This window comes from Phyllobates terribilis, unplaced genomic scaffold, assembly GCF_046119375.1.
Source record: "Phyllobates terribilis strain yellow unplaced genomic scaffold, ASM4611937v1 Scaffold_3__8_contigs__length_932513732, whole genome shotgun sequence".
Taxonomy (NCBI): domain Eukaryota; kingdom Metazoa; phylum Chordata; class Amphibia; order Anura; family Dendrobatidae; genus Phyllobates; species Phyllobates terribilis.
In genome coordinates this window covers 625,009,925-625,027,986 of record NW_027362763.1, presented here as the reverse complement: position 1 = coordinate 625,027,986, position 18,062 = coordinate 625,009,925, and the positions used below count along the sequence as shown (strand labels likewise).

The window sequence follows — 18,062 nt, the reverse complement described above, 5'->3', positions numbered from 1 at the left end:
GCTGGAATCTGCAGCGCAGGGAGGCCCAAGCTTTCTGGCCCCCCCCCCCGCTGCAAATTGCAGTCCGCAGCCACCCCGGAAAATGGCGCGTTCATAGAAGCGCCATCTTCTGGCGCTGTACCCAACTCATCCAGGGCCCTGGTGCGGTGGCTCACTGGGTAATAAAGGGGTTAAGGCCAGCTTGGCATTATCAGCTGGCCCTAAGCCCGAAATTCATGGGGTCACGCCAATATTAGACATGACCGCCATGAATTTCTAGTAAAGTAATTAAAAAAAACACAAACACCCAGAATAAAGTCCTTTAATTGAAATAAAGACACAATTTTTTAATGTTCTAAATTAAACCATACTTACCATCACGCCCATTCCAGCTGAAGCCAACGATCTCCTGCAATAAAAGTAAAATAATAAAGCAACCTCATCCTTACCTCTCCATGGTTCCCAGGACCGGTCCAGCTCTGCTACATTCACATGACAGGCTGGACCGCAGCAGAACGCTGCCGTTCAGCTTGCCATGCGGCAGACACTGAGAAGCGCAGGCATGCTTGTGCTCCTCAGTGTCTGACTGTGACGGCATCCAGATGAGCCGAGATCATGTCCAATGAACTCGGCTCACCTCATGCACGTCACTGACAGCGTGGGAAAATTCTCCTGCTCCCCGCATGCGCAGTAGAAGTTTCCCACGCTGTCAGTGACGGACGTCCAGGAGGTGAGCTGAGTTCATTGTCGGCTCATCTGGATGCCGTCACAGCCAGACACTGCAGAGCGCAAGCATGCCTGCGCTTCTCAGTGTCTGCGGGATGACAGGCTGGATGGCAGCGTTCTGCTGCGGTCCAGCCTGTCATGTGAATGTAGCAGAGCTGGATCGGTCCTGGGAACCATGGAGAGGTAAGGATGAGGTTGCTTTATTATTTTACTTTTATTGCAGGAGATCGTTGGCTTCAGCTGGAATGGGCGTGATGGTAAGTATGGTTTAATTTAGAACAATAAAGAATTGTGTGTTTATTTCAATTAAAGGACTTTATTCTGGGTGTTTGTGTTTTTTTTAACTTTTACTATGGGGTTAGTAATGGGGGTGTCTTATAGACGCCTCTCCATTACTAACCTGGGCTTGATGTCAGCTGGCATTATAAGCTGACATCAACCCCAGCCCTATTACCCCCTGCCACCGCACCAGGGCAGCGTGGAAGAGCGAGGCTAAGTGCCAGAATTGGCGCATCCTATGGATGCGCCATTTCTGGGGCGGCTGACGGCTGGTGTTTCTAGCCTGGGAGGGGGCCAATATTCATGGCTCCCTTCCTGGGCTATTAATATCAGCCCCCAGCTGTCTGCCTAGCCTTTGCTAGCTATTAAATTAGGGGGGACCCCACGTCATTTTTTTGGGGGGGTCCCCCATTTTAATAGCTAGTAAAGGCTAGGTATTCAGCTGGGGGCTGATATTAGTAGCCTGGGAAGCTCCGTGGGTATTACCCCCTTCCCAGGCTTCAAACATCTGCCCCAGCTGTCTGCTTAACCTCCGCTAGAGACTAAAATTACGGGGAACCCCACGCCAATTTTTTTTTAAATAAATCCGTTATTTTAACACTAGATGACAAGTACAGTAACCAGCACTGTCACTGTACTTCTTATATATGTGACTGACATGTTTCTATCTATCTAATCTATGTGTGATGCTCTATCTTTCTGTTATAAATTGTCGGGTACAGATGCTGAATTGCCGGCCGGCTTTTTTAAAGAGACGGTGCATGAAAACACTAATATTTGTTTTAATAAATCCTTTACACTAAATGACAAGTACAGTAAGCAATACTGTCACTGTACTTCATATATATGTGACTGACATGTTTCTATCTATCTAATCTATGTGTGATGCTCTATTCTTTCTATTCTAAATTGTCGGGTGCCGGCTTATGCCGCTGCTGAATTGCCGGCTTTTCATATATTGTCACAGAATCGATGCGAACTTCCCTGCTCCGGACACAGCGCAGCGCTTCTGTGACAAGTGAAAGCTGTCAGCACAGAAGCCCTGCGCTGTGTCCGGAGCTGGGAATACGCAGCGATGTGTCAGTTTCAGCACAGAAGCGCTGACTGTCTGGACCTACCGCCGCCGTATTTTAACTCCCTCCACCTTATATTAACTCCGACATGGCAGGGATACGGCCACGGCAGCTTATTAACACCCCCAGAGTATCCCCGCATGTCAATTTCTGAAAGTTCAAAAGCATTACCGGCGTATAAGACGACCCCAGACTAGACAGAAGATTTTTCAGTCTTCAAAAGTCGTCTTATACGCCGGAATATACGGTAACTTATGCTGTAATGTTGTTATTGTTTCAGTTGAATAAATCTATTTAAATTGTTATTAAGGTCAGGATTATTTTTCTCCTTCCTAAGTACAACAGAACAGTGGTGTCCAAATATGAATGATTAACCCATTAAACTGGGGAGAAAAAAGTAATATAAAAAGTGATTCTAAAAATCTTCATCTACTTGCATGTTAAAGTAAAGTAGCAAGAACTAGTTTAGGTAGAAACTTTGATTTAAATCACTGATTTAAATCAAGCCTTACTGACTAGTGATTTAAATCGTGATTTAAATCAGTTCGATTTAAATCAAATCCACCCTGGATTAGATCCAGCATTCTTACCAAAAGTAGTTACACCTTTCCATATGAATCAGGAGGTGTCCTACCCTCTTTTAGTCAGGACTATAAAAATGATCAAGAATTGACCTTTCATTCAATAGACGTTAGGAGATCAGTGCTACAGTACTTAGAGGTCACAAAAAACTGGCGTTTAGATTCCAACTTGTTCATACAGTTTGGGGGAAAAAAATAAGGGAAAAAAAGCAACAAAATCTACCTTAGCGAGATGGGTCACTTCAGTAATAAGCCTGGCCTATTCATCTGAGGGGAAATCTCCTCCAGAGAATATTAAAGCCCATTCTACCAGAGTTTTGTCCACATCATGGGCAGAAAGAGCAGGGGCATCTGTGGACCAAATCTGCAAGGCCACAACTTGGTCAAATTTCAGCACCTTCTGCAAACATTACAAATTAGACATTCTGTCAGGTCAGGATATGGCCTTCGGAAGGAAGGAAGGTTCTCCAGGCAGTAGTCCTACCCTAAAATGTGTACTCTGGTATTCTCTTGATGGTGCTGTCAAGAGGGACATCCTGGAAAGTAGGCATTAGACCTACCGGTAATAGGGTTTCCAGGAGTCCCTCGTGACAGCACCCATTACATTCCCTCCCTAGATATTCCTTAAACGACCTTGTGAAGTTAACATGGTTTGCAGAAAAGCAAATAAAATAGAGTTGCATCCATCCTCGTGTGGTACTTGAAAAATCAGTGGAGTAGGGGTGGAGGAAGGGGCCTTTTAACCTCTTGTGTGTTTTCTGTCCCTATCAAAGATATGAAGGACGACCTCCTGATGGTGCTGTCATGAGGAACTCCTGGAATCCCTATTACCGATAGGTCTAATGCCTACTTTTTCATCCCCTTTTTCCAAGGGCTGTAACTTTTTTATATTTCTGTCCACACATACATGTGAGGGCTTGTTTTTTGTGGGACAAGGTGTACTTTTGAAAGACACAATTCATTTTACAACATAGTGTACAGGAATAAATTTCAACTTAGGTGACATTGTGAAAAAAAACACTATTTTGACATTAGTTTTTTATGGAATTGGTTTTACGGCATACATTGTGTGCTAAAAAATGACCCAGCAATATGATTCTCCTCAACAGTATGATTACAGCGATACCAAATTTTATGAGACCCATAACTTTTAATTTTTCTGACGATGGACCTGTAAGAGGGCTTATTTTTACTGGTTGAGACAATGTTTTTATTGATACTATTTTGGGATAGATATGAAATGTTTATCTCTTCCTACAGCATTTTTTTCTATGTTGCAGTGGCCAAAAAACCCGCAATTTTGGCAGTTTAAATTTTTTTTCTGTTTACGGTGTTTACCAATTAGATTTTTTTGATAGATTGGACTTTTATTGAGGGGCAATTTTACATATTTCTATTTTTTTCTTATTTTTTTTAGTGGGGGAAAAGGGGTGGTAAATCATTTTTTAAAATATTTTTTCAGATTTGTTTTACTTTTTACTGTATTTTATTAGTTCACTTCGAGGATTTTAACCTGCGATCGTCACAGTATTGTTACATTTAGTTTAAATCACGTTCCCCTTTGATGCCCAGCCACAAGGTTGGTTTACAAAAAGCTCCGTGATGACAGGCTCCGTGATTGGCTGTCAAAGTAACCCATCGGTGCACCGCAATCACGTCACCGGACGCATAGAAGCGTGCTGTTAGTGCCGCTTTGAGTATTTAAGAGGTTAAGTTGCTGGCAGAGCTCCGCCTATGGCTGTTGGAGGCAGCTCATAATCCTGGCTGCCTGTTTCGGCCATTATTTGCTGGGTAGGGGGCATCCATACACTCACTAAAGACTTGGTCGGTATTTCATCAAAAGTGTGAAATAAATGTTTGGTTTTAGAGATTGTGTGTTGCTTATGCGGTAGGAGGCTAGCAGCTATTTAAAGGGCTTCCACGGACAGTCTTTGCACAAGCACTTCATCTAACTAATCCCAGTGAAACCCTGGCCCCTACCCTTTAAATCCTTACAGGGTTCTGAACCTATGCAGGGCCTTTTGGGTTGGGTCCATGGAGTGGCTGCTGGCCGTTGGAGTGGGCTGGCAGAGTCAGTAGCAAGAGGCCAGAATCAGGAATAAAATCGTAAGGCAGAAGAGTAGTCTTAATACAAACCGATGTCAAGAACGGGTATAGCAATACTAGCTCCAGAGTCAGTAACGCCTGTAACTGGTAACTTGAAGCCGGGAACTAGAGGTTTAAATAGTGTGAGCCCCACCCAAGTCTTAGCACAAGTTCCAAAATGGTAAATAGAACTGCTCCAGTGTTGCCTGCAGTATAGGTGTGGAACCCCCTAGTACCCTAGTAACAGAAGTGGAAGGAGTTTTGCATGTTTTTTTAAAGTGTGATTACTTCTGTCTGGCTGTTGTGATGCCATTTCCCTGGTGATGGATTGAAAGTTGTCATCATGCAAGACCTTTATTTTAACCAAAATGCTTTTCATTATAGGTATGGTCATTTAATTAAAGAAAACTGACTGCGTATACTATATATTGATCACAACATGTATCCATGTAGTGTTGTTTTGGTATTGTATATGCCTGCTAAGTGGATTAGATACAAAGAGCTCACTTGGGAATGTGTTGTATGTGTTTATAATAAGAAAAGTTAAATGGAGTCTGCGCACACCCATAATTAAAAAAAAAATATATATATATTGGAAAATATATAGTGATAAATATACATTAAAAACATATTTATAAACATACATACTAGAAACATTCCCCCATATTATAATAATTATGGAGAAACCCAGTGTGCCAACTCATATAATAATGGAAATTAGCTCTCTCCTATTATGTGTTATAGTAGCACCATGTACTAAAATCAGTGAGGAAGGTATACATAATAAATGTGAAAATGGGAATTCAGAAAAGCAAATACCACCGCATGATCAATAACAGACCCCTGGTGAAGCTGTAATTGGTGGCAGCGCATCCGGTCATTTCACTTTGACCTCTGCTATTTTCACCTAAGTATCTGTTAGTTATCATATGGTATTGTTTGCTTTTCTTCATTTACATTTTTAATACATTTTTTCATATTTATCTTGATTACGGTATTTGTGGTGCCCATCCTCTTCCCTTTTTCAGTTGTATGTGTTGGCACCATCTTGTCCTCGCCTTGAGTTTTTTTGTTAAACCCCTTGAGTTAAGCAACTATGCTGCTTAAAAAATTGTCACTGTTCAAATACTTTTGGACTATACAAAAATGCAAATGGTATGCAACGGACTAGAACTAGTGAACTAGTAGAACTTTGGGATTTCTTCGATTTTCTCATCAACCAAGATATTCATGTTAAAATCTGTTATCAACTATTATTTGTAACTTTTATTTTATCGGTTTTATTTTTTTTAGGATGTTCTGTCTGTATCAGGCAAAAAACGTTGGGTATCCCAGTGGGCAAGTCTGGCCTCTAACCATGTTGGTCATGATCAAGAAAATGAACAAAGTGAATCTGATATGTTGGCTTCGGTTGAAAATGGTAATATTTGGAAATCATTTTGTATTTTTTTACTTTTAGCATCATTATTATTAATATCATTTTTTTTTATTCTTTATCTATTGAAGAATTAATTATCATATCATATGTTTTAGAATTTAAAGGGATTGTCCTTGTTTGGGGATTTTTTTCTGAAATATATTTATTTGGGTTTTTAAAATAATTTTTTCCATTTGTGTAACTAAAAATGTTTGCACCAATTTGTCTCCTATAGCCTATGTTGAAAATCAATCAATGAGCTTGTTCTAATGGTTTGACGTTAGAGTTTGTAATGGTTTGTTCTAACTTTTTCTTAGCACTTATCAGCTGATTTATGACCACAGTCCACATCAAAGTTGAAACAACAAGCTTGTAAAAGCCAAACTGAACAGATTTTTCATTGAAAACAATTGCAAAAATGATTTTTAGCCCCAAATACATAATGCATTTAATTAAAAATAAAAATATCCCCAGAGGTGAACAACTCCTTTTTAAAGGGGTTTTCACTCCAACAAAGTGCCATATTTTTAAAACTATAAAACGCACCTAGGTTTTAGAGGAGGAAAATAAAAAAAAAAAATTAAGCAAAAAATGTGGTCATGATGCCCTTTTAATCCCCCATCCTCCATCCTGGTATACATTGCCCCCTCCTTCCTGTTATACATGGCCCTCATCCCCATCCTGATATGCATGGCACCCCAATCCACCATCCTGGTATGCATGGCCCCCCTCATCCTTCTTCCTGGTATGTATTGCACCCTTCATCCCTCTTCCTAGTATGTATGGCACTCTTCATCCCTGTATGTATGGCCCCCCTCATTCTGTTGTGTATGGCACCCTTTATCCCTGTATGTATGGCCCACCTCATCCTTGTACATATGGCCCCCCTCATCCTTGTATGTATGACCCCCCTCATCCCTCTTTCTGGTATGTATGGCACCCTTCATCCCTGTATTTATGCCCCCCCTCATCCTGGTATGCTTGGCACTCCCTCATCCCCATCGCACTGCACAGAAAAAATAAACAATTATACTCCCCTCCTCTTTCCTCCAGCGCTGTGTCCCGTTCTGTGGCGGAATAGTCACTGCTCCCTACGCCGGGACTGCGTGCATGGGGAGCAGTGACCATTCATTCTCCTGCTGCGCTTGGCTGTCAGCGTGCCCACTATTAAAGTCCATTAATATTCACCACACCCATTGAATTTGGTGTACTGCCAAACAGGTCATTTCTATAAGTCACACAGAAATATATGCATGTATTGGTCCTTGTAGAACGAAACATTAATGAGGTTTTACATTTTAATAACTACTAGTACTGTAGACATGGGCTGCTCATAAGGCTTTAAAAAGAAAAAAAATTGCTTGGGAATTTTTATCAATATTTTCCTGTGTAATCAAGTTATAAAAGAGGAATTGTTGATTATTTTTTTCTTTTTGTAGATGAAGATATAAGGGAGTGTGGAGTGCCATTTAAAAGTAGTGAATCCATGTCTTTTGTCCAAAATGATCGTAAAAGAAGAACTTTACCAAAGCTTCCTAAAGAAGAAAGTCTTTCACAGACTTCTACCAGTAAACATGGCCATAGGACAGAAATTGGAGAAAAGCAAGACACTGAATTACAGGAGAAAGAATCCCCTGCTCATGTAGGCAAGAAAGAAAAACTATATTTTACTAATGGAAGAATGGAAACAACAGGAAAAGTAGATAGCAGTTCTGATGGAAAAACTGATTTCCTCTCAGATTATTCCCAGCTATTGCTGGAGGACCCAAATAGGGAAGCTGCTATATCTGCAAATTCAGTAAAAAAGCTAGTTACATACAAAACACAGGAACAAACTACAGAGCAGTTAAAGTCTGTAAAATTATTCAATAGGCCTCCAACTGTCCCAGTCAGTAAAGTTGAATCCACGACTCAGACTGTTTGTAAACCACAGAAATGCTTAGAAGTGTCTCAAAAGAAAGAAAACCAGAAACATGAAGTTGTATCAAGCTGTGATACTGTTAAAAGTGTTGATTCGGAGAGAAAAGAATCCATAAAACCACTAGTTAGACAAGGCAGCTTCACCATTGACAAACCTAGTTCAAATGTTCCAATAGAACTTATACCACATATCAGTAAGCAGCCTGCTGGATCACCCGTCTATTCATCTGCGAATATAAGAGAAAGAAGTAACTCCGTAGACACTGACTCTAGCTTAGACACGACTTTGCTTTTGAAAGATACAGAAGCAGTTATGGCTTTTCTTGAGGCCAGACTTCGAGATGAAAGCAAACCTGATGATGAGCCAAAAACACCAAGCTATACACAAGAAAATTCCATATCGCCTGAATCTGATGTTGATACAGCAAGCACAATTAGCATAATTGTTGGGGATTCAGAAAAAAAGTGTTCCCAAAAACGAAAAAGCCTCAGTAGTGTACAGAAAGAGAAATACTCCACAGTGCCTCCATCCAAAAACTCTCATAGTCCAACAACTGCGCACCGAGAAAAAACTGAAAGAAAAAATAAGACACATGTGAAAGAGGTTGTATGTAGAGCTGAAATCCGTAAAGTGCTACGACCAAGTGGCCGAAATCGACAACCGTCTCTTGATCTAACAGATGATGATCAAACTTCTAGTTTACATTGTTCGGCTGTTTCAGATATTTTGTCTTCTGATCAAGAAAATTATTCTGGAAAGTCTCCTTCCAAAGCTCAGTTTGCCACTTCTGATGACAAATTGACCACATCAAAAGCTGTTTCTGCTACTAAGTCTGTTACTCTTCCGAGACCTCGTCCAACAAGGACTTCACTATTGCGTAGATCACGTTTAGGCGAAACGTCAGATACAGAAGTTGGAGATACTGATCGGGCTTCTGTTGCCTCTGAAGTTTCAACAACAAGTTCAACATCAAAACAACCTGCTAGTAAAAAAGCTCTCTCAAGGATTGATTTGCTTGCACAGCCACGTAGAGCAAGACTAGGTTCTCTATCTGCACGCAGTGACTCTGAAGCAACAATATCTAGAAGTTCTGGATCTTCTCGAACTGTAGAATATGCAAGCAGAAGTAGTCCTAAAGCAACTCCAACTGATGGAAAAAGCTCCCCAAGAGCCAGAGCTAACAGCATTTCTCGTTTAACAGATGTTAAAACAAAGACAACTGTGCCAACTCAAAGCTCTTCTTCAGGTAATGGTTTCAATATTTTGTATTATTTGGTTGAATTATTGTAAAAAAATGACTTCTCAATTCAGTCACCAAAACATAATGATCAAAGCTGGAGCTGATTCTGTAATAAAAGCAGTATATTCAGTGTAAGAGGTATAATAAAGTGCAGATATAGTGTAACTCAGCAGAGTATGTGCCGTCCTATTATCAACCATTCTGATGCCAAAACCTATATTCTAAGTGGCAAAAGGGAGAAAATATAACGTCACTCATTAAAATATTTTACCGTTATTGTCAGTAGACTACAATGTACAGTAACACAGAGTTCTGTCCCATTGCCTACAGCCTTTTCATGTCACAGACGCTTTTTTAAAGCCTTCAGAAAGTGTCTACAAAGTAAATTTGATGTTTTTTACCCAGTGTAAACCGAACCTGTGGCACGTGTTAGAAATCCACAACATCTCAATTTCTCTTGCTGGTTCGCTGGGTTTTGTGTGCAGATTTACGGAGGAGGGATCCATCTCCACGGGCATAAAAATCTTCTTTATTGGAGCATGTTAAAATTCCATATAATATCTATATTGGCTTAGAACAATAAAACCCCATCGTGTTTCTGGTGTGTCAGGCACCCTTAGTCATGTGCAGATTTTACCCATGGAAACATTTTTATCCTTAAAAATCCACAGGTCAGAAACACATTTGTGTTATTGGTGTGTTTCTGTTCTAGAGACACACTAAAAACTCACTCATTTGATGCGCACTTGAGTGTATCAATAAAGTTTTGACAAATGTTTCAAAATCAAAGCAGCTTTATTTAAAACATGATATGTCAAAAAGGCGATAAAACGCATATAAAACTAAATAAAAAAAAACATTTTTTTTGCTTTCTTTCTCTGAGATTTGGTTGACTTCTAAACTTTGGTTCCTCCTTTTGAAACGACTACAAACTAGCCTTCTTGCTGTTATTGTCTCCTGTTCACACACCACAATGTGTCGGTCTTAATGCTGTTCCATGTGCCAGTAAACATTGACTATTCGCATTCTGATTACGCGGTCATGGTTGGGCTGCCTAGTAATGGTTTTGCTAGATCTGATCCATTTTGGGCTACATTTTTTAGAGCGTCATATACTTCAGTTTTTCATGGAGGCTGATAAAGAAATTCTTTGTTTAGTATAAGTGCTTCACACCATACAATGTTTATTTAAATCAGTCTTCTGCTGATATTATAAGACATCTCTAATGCACGAGCGATAGCTACCTGATAAATGTCAGAGTGAAAATAATAAGAAAACGAAACTTTTTTTTATACCGTGATTAAAATGTCAAGGTAATAAAAAGAGGGATACAAGGGGCGCAGAGTCTAAGTGTAGATGAATATGTACATTTGCCACAGCAATATTTGTTTTTTTGCTCTCACCCTTTTGATGTCTTGTGTTGTCACTCAAATGATCCGGATCAGCTCTTTACAATCCTCCGGTCTGCAGCACAAATGCGGGAACTATGTCAGCCATGGTATAAGGCTTGCATGTTGGATAGTGTAGTGGAAAGAAGGTTTCCCTTTTTCGTCGCTTCCGGAGGATAAGTATGGTGAAAGATGAATTATTTTTCTCAATATCATATTTATTCGAACATTTTTCCAAGAACAAACAACGCGTTTCTGCCAGCAATGACCTTCATCAGGTATAATATGCACTTGTAAGGACTTCAAGGGAAGACCATCTTTATAAATTGATTAAAATGTGCAATGATTCTTCCTTCTTGTTTTTTATGCATTTTTTACATGAAATAACACAACCTCTGCACAAAAGAGAATTGCAAGAAAAGGGATTGCGCCCCCCACTGAAAACCATTTCATTTATTTTTATTATTTTTCACAGAGAAACCCACACTCTAGTGCCACAAATTAATTGATTTATTGAGAATCTTTATGCATGTTACACAAATGAATTGATTATATTATCAGTTTATCCACAGTTGTATAGTGTAGTATATGTGTTACCATGAATATTTCTGTATCTCAATCATGGTCCGGGAGAGTCTAAGGGTCTAGACTTTTAGCTGAGATGAATCTGTGCTACAGTAAATTTATCACTTAAACATGAGCAATGTATGAGGGAGTCAGTGTCATGGAAATTGAGGAGTCCGAGTCTGAGGTTTGGCTTACCGACTCCACAGCCTTGCTATGAATCCCCCCAGTGAACGCACTGTGGGATGCCGGGATTCGTCAGTTTCTGAGCTGTGAAAGGTGGTGATGTATGTGACATGCTGTAATACTATTGTAGGAACTCGAGGATTCTGATAGCGTGGGGCAATGAACAAGCAGAGACGGGTTTCTTTAGTGCAAATAGTGTATTTGTGCAACAGCAATAACACCCAAAAACAATATACAGATAACCCGTAGTGACATACAATGAAATAAGTCCAGCAATATTAAGTCTTTGAAACCTATATAGTAAGTCGGCAATGTTCTTACGACGGAGTCCTCACACAAATGTGATCAAAAGGAAAGTCTGACACACTGGTGACGTGGCTTGATTCAAACACTGCGGGTGTAGTAAAAGTCAGAACCAGGTATGCAGTAGCCACAGGGAAGTCCAAGAACAAGTTCACAAGTTAATCCTAGATGAGGCGTAGATTCAGGGAAGTCCAGAAACAAGTTCACATTTAAGTAATATTCCAGTAAATAGTTCCAGCAGCCCTCACCGGAGGGAGAGAACGAAGGGTTAAACAACACAGTTCAGAAACACAGTTCTTACCGGGTGGAGTGAGGCAAGGGTTAAATTCCAAAGTCAACAGGTTAATGATAACACAGTGAGTGTAGCTTACATAGGCAGAGAATGTCCAGAGCCACAGGCTGCTGCTGAGAAACACGTGAAGATTAACCTGGTAAATACACAAGAGATCTGGGAGATAATAGTAGGACAAGGCAGCTAGAAAGGAAGCCAGCACCTGAGCCGGGTTTTAAACAAACGAACAGGAAGTAGGGCATACAAAAACAGCAAACTCCATCTTAACAAAGGGCAAAATCATTCACAAGGTTACCTAGAAAACCTGGAATACTGACACATGCCTACTCCCGGCCAGAACCTGACTAGTGGACACTGTTATCGAGCGAGGCCTCGTCACTAGATGGGGCGCAGCCTCGCTCTATGCAAGTGTTTGGAGTGAGGCCACACCCACTAGTCGAGTTCTGGCTGGCAGCATGCATAACGCATTCATCACCGCCATTCACTGCTCAAAAACGGCGAATCCCCGCAGTCCCAGTACATGCGCTGGGGGGATTCATAAGTCTGCAATCACACAGAGTGTCTTCAGACTTAAAATTTTGGACTGGACCCCTTTAAGTTTTACAACCTTGCTAGCAGGCATAATTTAGCTCTGCAGCTTAAAGTTGAATTGTATTGTCTCTGTATAAGAAAACGCATTTGTATTCCATCTGCTAGCTAGAAAAAGCATAAAATTAAAAGACCTAGAAGAGGTAACTTCCCTAGTATTGAAAAATAAGTACATCACAATTGCATTCTTTGAAATATGAGTGGTGCTTTGTATTATCAAAAAAATATTTCTAAGGGTCACCCACTATTTTGAAGGAACACTATCATTATAAAATGACCTATTGCTTTAGTCAGGTTTGTGTTAATTTTTTTTATGGCAATATTTTTTTCCATATCACAATCTATATTAAAAATAAAAAATAGAAATCTTGCAACTTTCACAGTGGCCACTTGGACTGATTTAGACTCTTAACGTTCTGTTGTTTTAGGAAACAACATATGTACATAGCCACGATGAACAGACTCCAACCCTTTGTTTTGTATTAAAGCATCTATTGAGTTGTTTCCATGGTCATTTAATTTTGAATTTAATAAAGATAGGGGTAAAAAAAATCATAGCCAAATAAAAAAAAAAAATACATGTAACACATAAATATGATTTAACCCATTCTTGACATGTGATGTAATAGTACATCACAGGTTGGGTCCTTGTGTATGTGTACATCACAGCTGGCCATGCAAAAAACAAGCCCGATCACAGGTCAAGCCATGGAAAATTGGAAAGTTAACAGCTCACGGAAAATGGCGACACAAAATTGTTTTCTTTTTCTCCAAATTTCCAATTTTTTTTTCAAATGGTGTATCGCCGTTACTGTACTGACCTGGAGAATCATGTTGACAGGTCATTTTTACAGCACACTGAATGCCATAAAAACAAATACATTGGCAGAATTGCGAGGGAGGGTGGGGTGTTTTTAACAAAAATGTTACTGCACTCCTTTTCCCATGCATTAAATATTAAAATTAATAGTGTTGTTCAAAAACTAAAACTAGTCCTGCAAAAATAAGCGACCATACAGCTATTTGAATGGAAAAATAAAATGATGGCTCTTGGAAGAAGAGACGGAAAAATCTAAAGTGCAAAACCTGAAATCGCCCAGTTGGCAAAGGGTTATAGTTTCCTGATGATATCTTCCAATTAAGAATGCTGCTTAATAGCAGGAAGTGGCACAAAATGTAAAAAAAAGCCCAAAAACGATGTTTAAATCTCTCAACACCTCATTACCGCTGACCAGAAGCAAACAGCTTGTAAGCTTGACCTCCTTGCCTAGATGCCTGGTCACTGTGAGGTGGGCAGCGAGATGTAAAATATAGAATTAAAAATCTCGCCATCCTTGAGATCAGAAAGGATTTTAAATAAGATGCACATTTCAGATTTGCTTGCTTTTAGGCTATGTGCCCACGATGCAGAAATGCTCCGGATTTTTCCTGAGCATTTCTGCATCTCCCTGTCAGAAAAAAACACATGCGGATTGTACATGCGGATTGTATATGCGGATTGTGCATGCGGATTGTGCATGCGGATTGTACATTCGTTTTTCCTGCCAGGGACAAGCGGATGTGAAAGTGCTTGACAACTTGATCACACTATATAAATTCAACCGGCATGGATTTATATAGTGTGACCTTTAAAGAATGGTAAAAAATAAATCTATACTTACCCTCTGATGGCCCCCGGAGTCTTGATTCCATGCGTCCTGGCTTGCCGGCAGCTCGCGGTACACTGAAGGACCTGTCGACGTCAGCGGTCTCGTGACCCGTCACATGACTAAATTACGTCAGCACAGGTCCTTCAGTCCACCGCGATCTGCCGGCAAGCGAAGACAAGCGCAACGCGGGCCATCAGAAGGTAAATATAATATTTATTTTTTATTTTATTCTTTTTTCTACAGGTTCTATGGTACCCGGGTCCGTAGGAGAGTCTCCTGTCCTCCAGACCCGGGTACCATCCGCACATTGAAACGCTTGGGATTCCACATCTACAGATGCAGTGATGCGTAATCCATGCGTTCCAATGCAAGTCAATGGCAGAGAAAATGCAGCGCTTCCGCAAAATAATCGGTAGTGCTGCGTTTTTTTCCGCAGTGGAAATTTCCGCAGCATGTGCACAGCACAGCGGATTATCATTGGGGAACATGGCAGGCCTTCTACCAAGCGTTTTTTAAGCGTTTCTGCAGCGGAATTGCCGCTGCAAAAACACTTGAAAAACGCATCGTAGGCACACAGCCTTACAAAGACTTTGCAATTTTACTCAGTTAAGAAGTTGAGATAAGCCCTTTAATCACTTTCCGCCAAAGTCTGTTTTCTCTCTCCTGACAACACTCCATTTTTCTGAATATGACATCTCACTTTATATAGTAAAAACACGTTTTTGTTTGAATACACGACCGGCCGGGCTGTGAAGAGAAGACACTTTCTATTTGCTTTTGGAGTGCAGAATTGTCTGGAATAGTTTGCTGGCACCACTTGCAGAGATTGGCCTGAGGTGTCTGGGGCCCACTCTACAGCTACTTGCAAATAACTGTTAGCCGTTATCCCTGTTATAGTGGAGCTTCGACTGTAAAAGACTAGGGCCTCCTGCACATCTACTGTGTGCCACCATAACTGGGATGTATAATTACTGTAGTTTGTATTAAAAGGTTCTTAGGTGAAAAGTTATCACCGATCCACAGGTTGCGCTGGCTCCCACAGAAGAGATGGAAAAATTAATTTCTATGTCTCCTCAGCAGCTGTGCTGTGATTCTCTAATACGAGAGTGTAGTGCCGGCGTCCCTGCCCTCTGCTAGGCAGGGACGCTGTTCCCCTCACCGCTCTGCTCCGTGCCCGGCGTCCCTCTCCCGCTCTGCTGGCAGCGCGCGCTCCTTCCCGGCCACTGTGCTTAGGGCGCGCGCGCGCGCCCTCCCTCCCTCTTAAAGGGGCCGCGCGCGCCGTCCTAAGGAGTCCCCGGCCAATGGCCGGAGGACTTTACCATATATAAGGCACCTCCTCCAAAATGGAGGTGCCCGAGCAATGTTGTTGCACCGTTCTACTCTGCTTCAGCCCTCAGGTCCCTTGCCAGTTACCTGCCAGATTCCTGCCAGCTTGCTGTCCTAATCCTGCCTGATTTCCTGTTACCTGCCTGCCTGCCTGAGGTCCGACGGTCTGCCTTACAACTCCGGTCAGTCTGTCTAAGGACCAACTTGCCCGCTCACCTGGGAGCGCACATCAGCTACCTGCCTGCTTGCCTGAGGTCCGACGGTCTGCCTTACAACTCCGGTCAGTCTGTCTATGGACCAGCTTGCCCGCTCACCTGGGAGCGCTTCTCCGCTACCTGCCTGCTTGCCTGCCCGGAGGCTCCGCTGTCACGTGCTGTGACCACCAGCTATTCCAGACTCTTACCCGCTCACCTGGGAGCGCTTCTCCGCTACCTGCCTGCTTGCCAGCCCGGAGGCTCCGCTGTCACGTGCTGTGACCACCAGCTATTCCAGACTCTTGCCCGCTCACCTGGGAGCGCTTCTCCGCTACCTGCCTGCTTGCCTACCTGGAGGCTCCGCCGTCACGTGCTGTGACCACCTGCTATTCCAGAGACTCTCGCTTGCTCACCTGGGAGCACACATCCTCCATCTGCCTTGCTAGCCTACCTGGAGGTTCAGCCATCACAGGTCGTACCTACCCTTTACCTAGAGACTGCCCCGGTCACTTGCCGTGACCTCCAGCCCGTTCTTCCAGAGACTGCCCCGGTCACTTGCCGTGACCTCCAGCCCGTTCTTCCAGAGACTGCCCTGATCACTTGCCGTGACCTTCTGCCCGTACACCCAGAGACTGTCCCGGTCACCTGCTGTGACTGCCTGCCTGGTCGCCACCCGCTCCCTTACAAGGACCGCTCCCTTGTATAGTAGCCCAGAGGTTCCGCCTCCCAGACCCGTTACAGAGAGCATCAGAGCACTGACACTCTGCTCACGCTCACAGCAGAGCCTCACCAATCAATAACTTATCCTTAGGCCACGTTCACATGCTCAGTATTTTACATCACTTATTTGTAAGCCAAAATTAGAAGTGGAACAATCAGAGGAAAAGTATAATAGAACCACGCCACCACTTCTGCATGTTTCACCCACTCCTGGTTTTGGCTTACAAATACTGAGCGTGTGAACATGGCTTTAGGATAGGTGATTACTTGTTTTCACCTTAGAACCTCTGTAACTGCATATTTGCTACTGTGTAATAAATACAAGACAGGGAAAAGTCCAAGTAATTAATCTCTATTGGAAATAAAGACTTTTCCCCTTATTGATACCAGAGAGAACAAGTGACTAATTCTACCTGAGAGACGTAAGATCCCATCTCTGACACACCATACACAACACAATCAACTATACCAAGACAAATAATACCACATAAAAGGGAGAAATACCGCCACACCATGATCAGACCACATATTACCACCTCATAGTGACCTAATAATACCACATACAGGGGACAAATACCGCCACACCATGATCAGACCACATCTTACCACCACAAAGTGACCGAATAATACCACATACAAGGAACAAATACCACCACACCATGACCAGACCACATATCACCACCACATAGTAACTGAATAATACCACATCCAAGGAGCAAGTACTGCCACACCATGACCAGATTACATATTACCACCACATACAAATGACAAGTAGTGCCATACCATGACCAGACCACATGTTACCATTACATGGTGACCAAATAATACTACAATAGTGATCATGAATAACAACCATAATACTAATAACCCAAATATTACCACTGGTGACATTATACACAGGAGCTCTGTATATAGAGTACAGATAATACAGTGATCACAAGTGACATTATACACAGGAGCTTCTTATATAGTGTCAGTGCACAGGTAATGCAAGGATACGGTCAGTGCTGATCCCTGTATTACCTGTATGCGATTCATCATATACAGAGCTCCTATGTATAATGGCACTGGTGATCACTGCATTACCTGTTCACTGACACTATGCACAGAGCTCTTATGTATAGTACAGACCAAAAGTTTGGACACACCTCATTTAAAGATTTTTCTGTATTTTCATGACTTTGAAAATTGTACATTCACACTGAAGGCATCAAAACTATGAATTAACACATGTGGAATTATATACTTAACAAAAAAGTGTGAAACAACTGAAAATATGTCTTATATTCTAGGTTCTTCAAAGTAAAGTAGCCACCTTTTGCTTTGATGACTGCTTTGCACACTCTTGGCATTCTCTTGATGAGTTTCAAGAGGTAGTCACCGGAAATGTTTTTCACTTCACAGGTGTGCCCTGTCAGGTTTAATAAGTGGGATTTCTTGCCTTATAAATGGGGTTGGGACCATCAGTTGTGTTGTGCAGAAGTCAGGTGGATACACAGCTGATAGTCCTACTGAATAGACTGTTAGAATTTGTATTATGGCAAGAAAAAA

General features: G+C 41.7%; 1 protein-coding gene across 4 annotated transcripts in view; it reads left to right on the top strand.

The window, feature by feature from the left end:
* The window catches only part of CEP170 (centrosomal protein 170), a 306,205-nt gene that overhangs the window by 182,475 nt on the left and 105,668 nt on the right, over positions 1-18,062 (top strand). For all 4 annotated transcript variants that reach the window (XM_073671540.1, XM_073671537.1, XM_073671538.1 and 1 more), the window contains 2 exons: positions 6,017-6,143; positions 7,580-9,307. In XM_073671540.1, the coding sequence (XP_073527641.1) occupies positions 6,017-6,143; positions 7,580-9,307 (1,855 nt within the window). The remainder of the gene's footprint in view (positions 1-6,016; positions 6,144-7,579; positions 9,308-18,062) is intronic.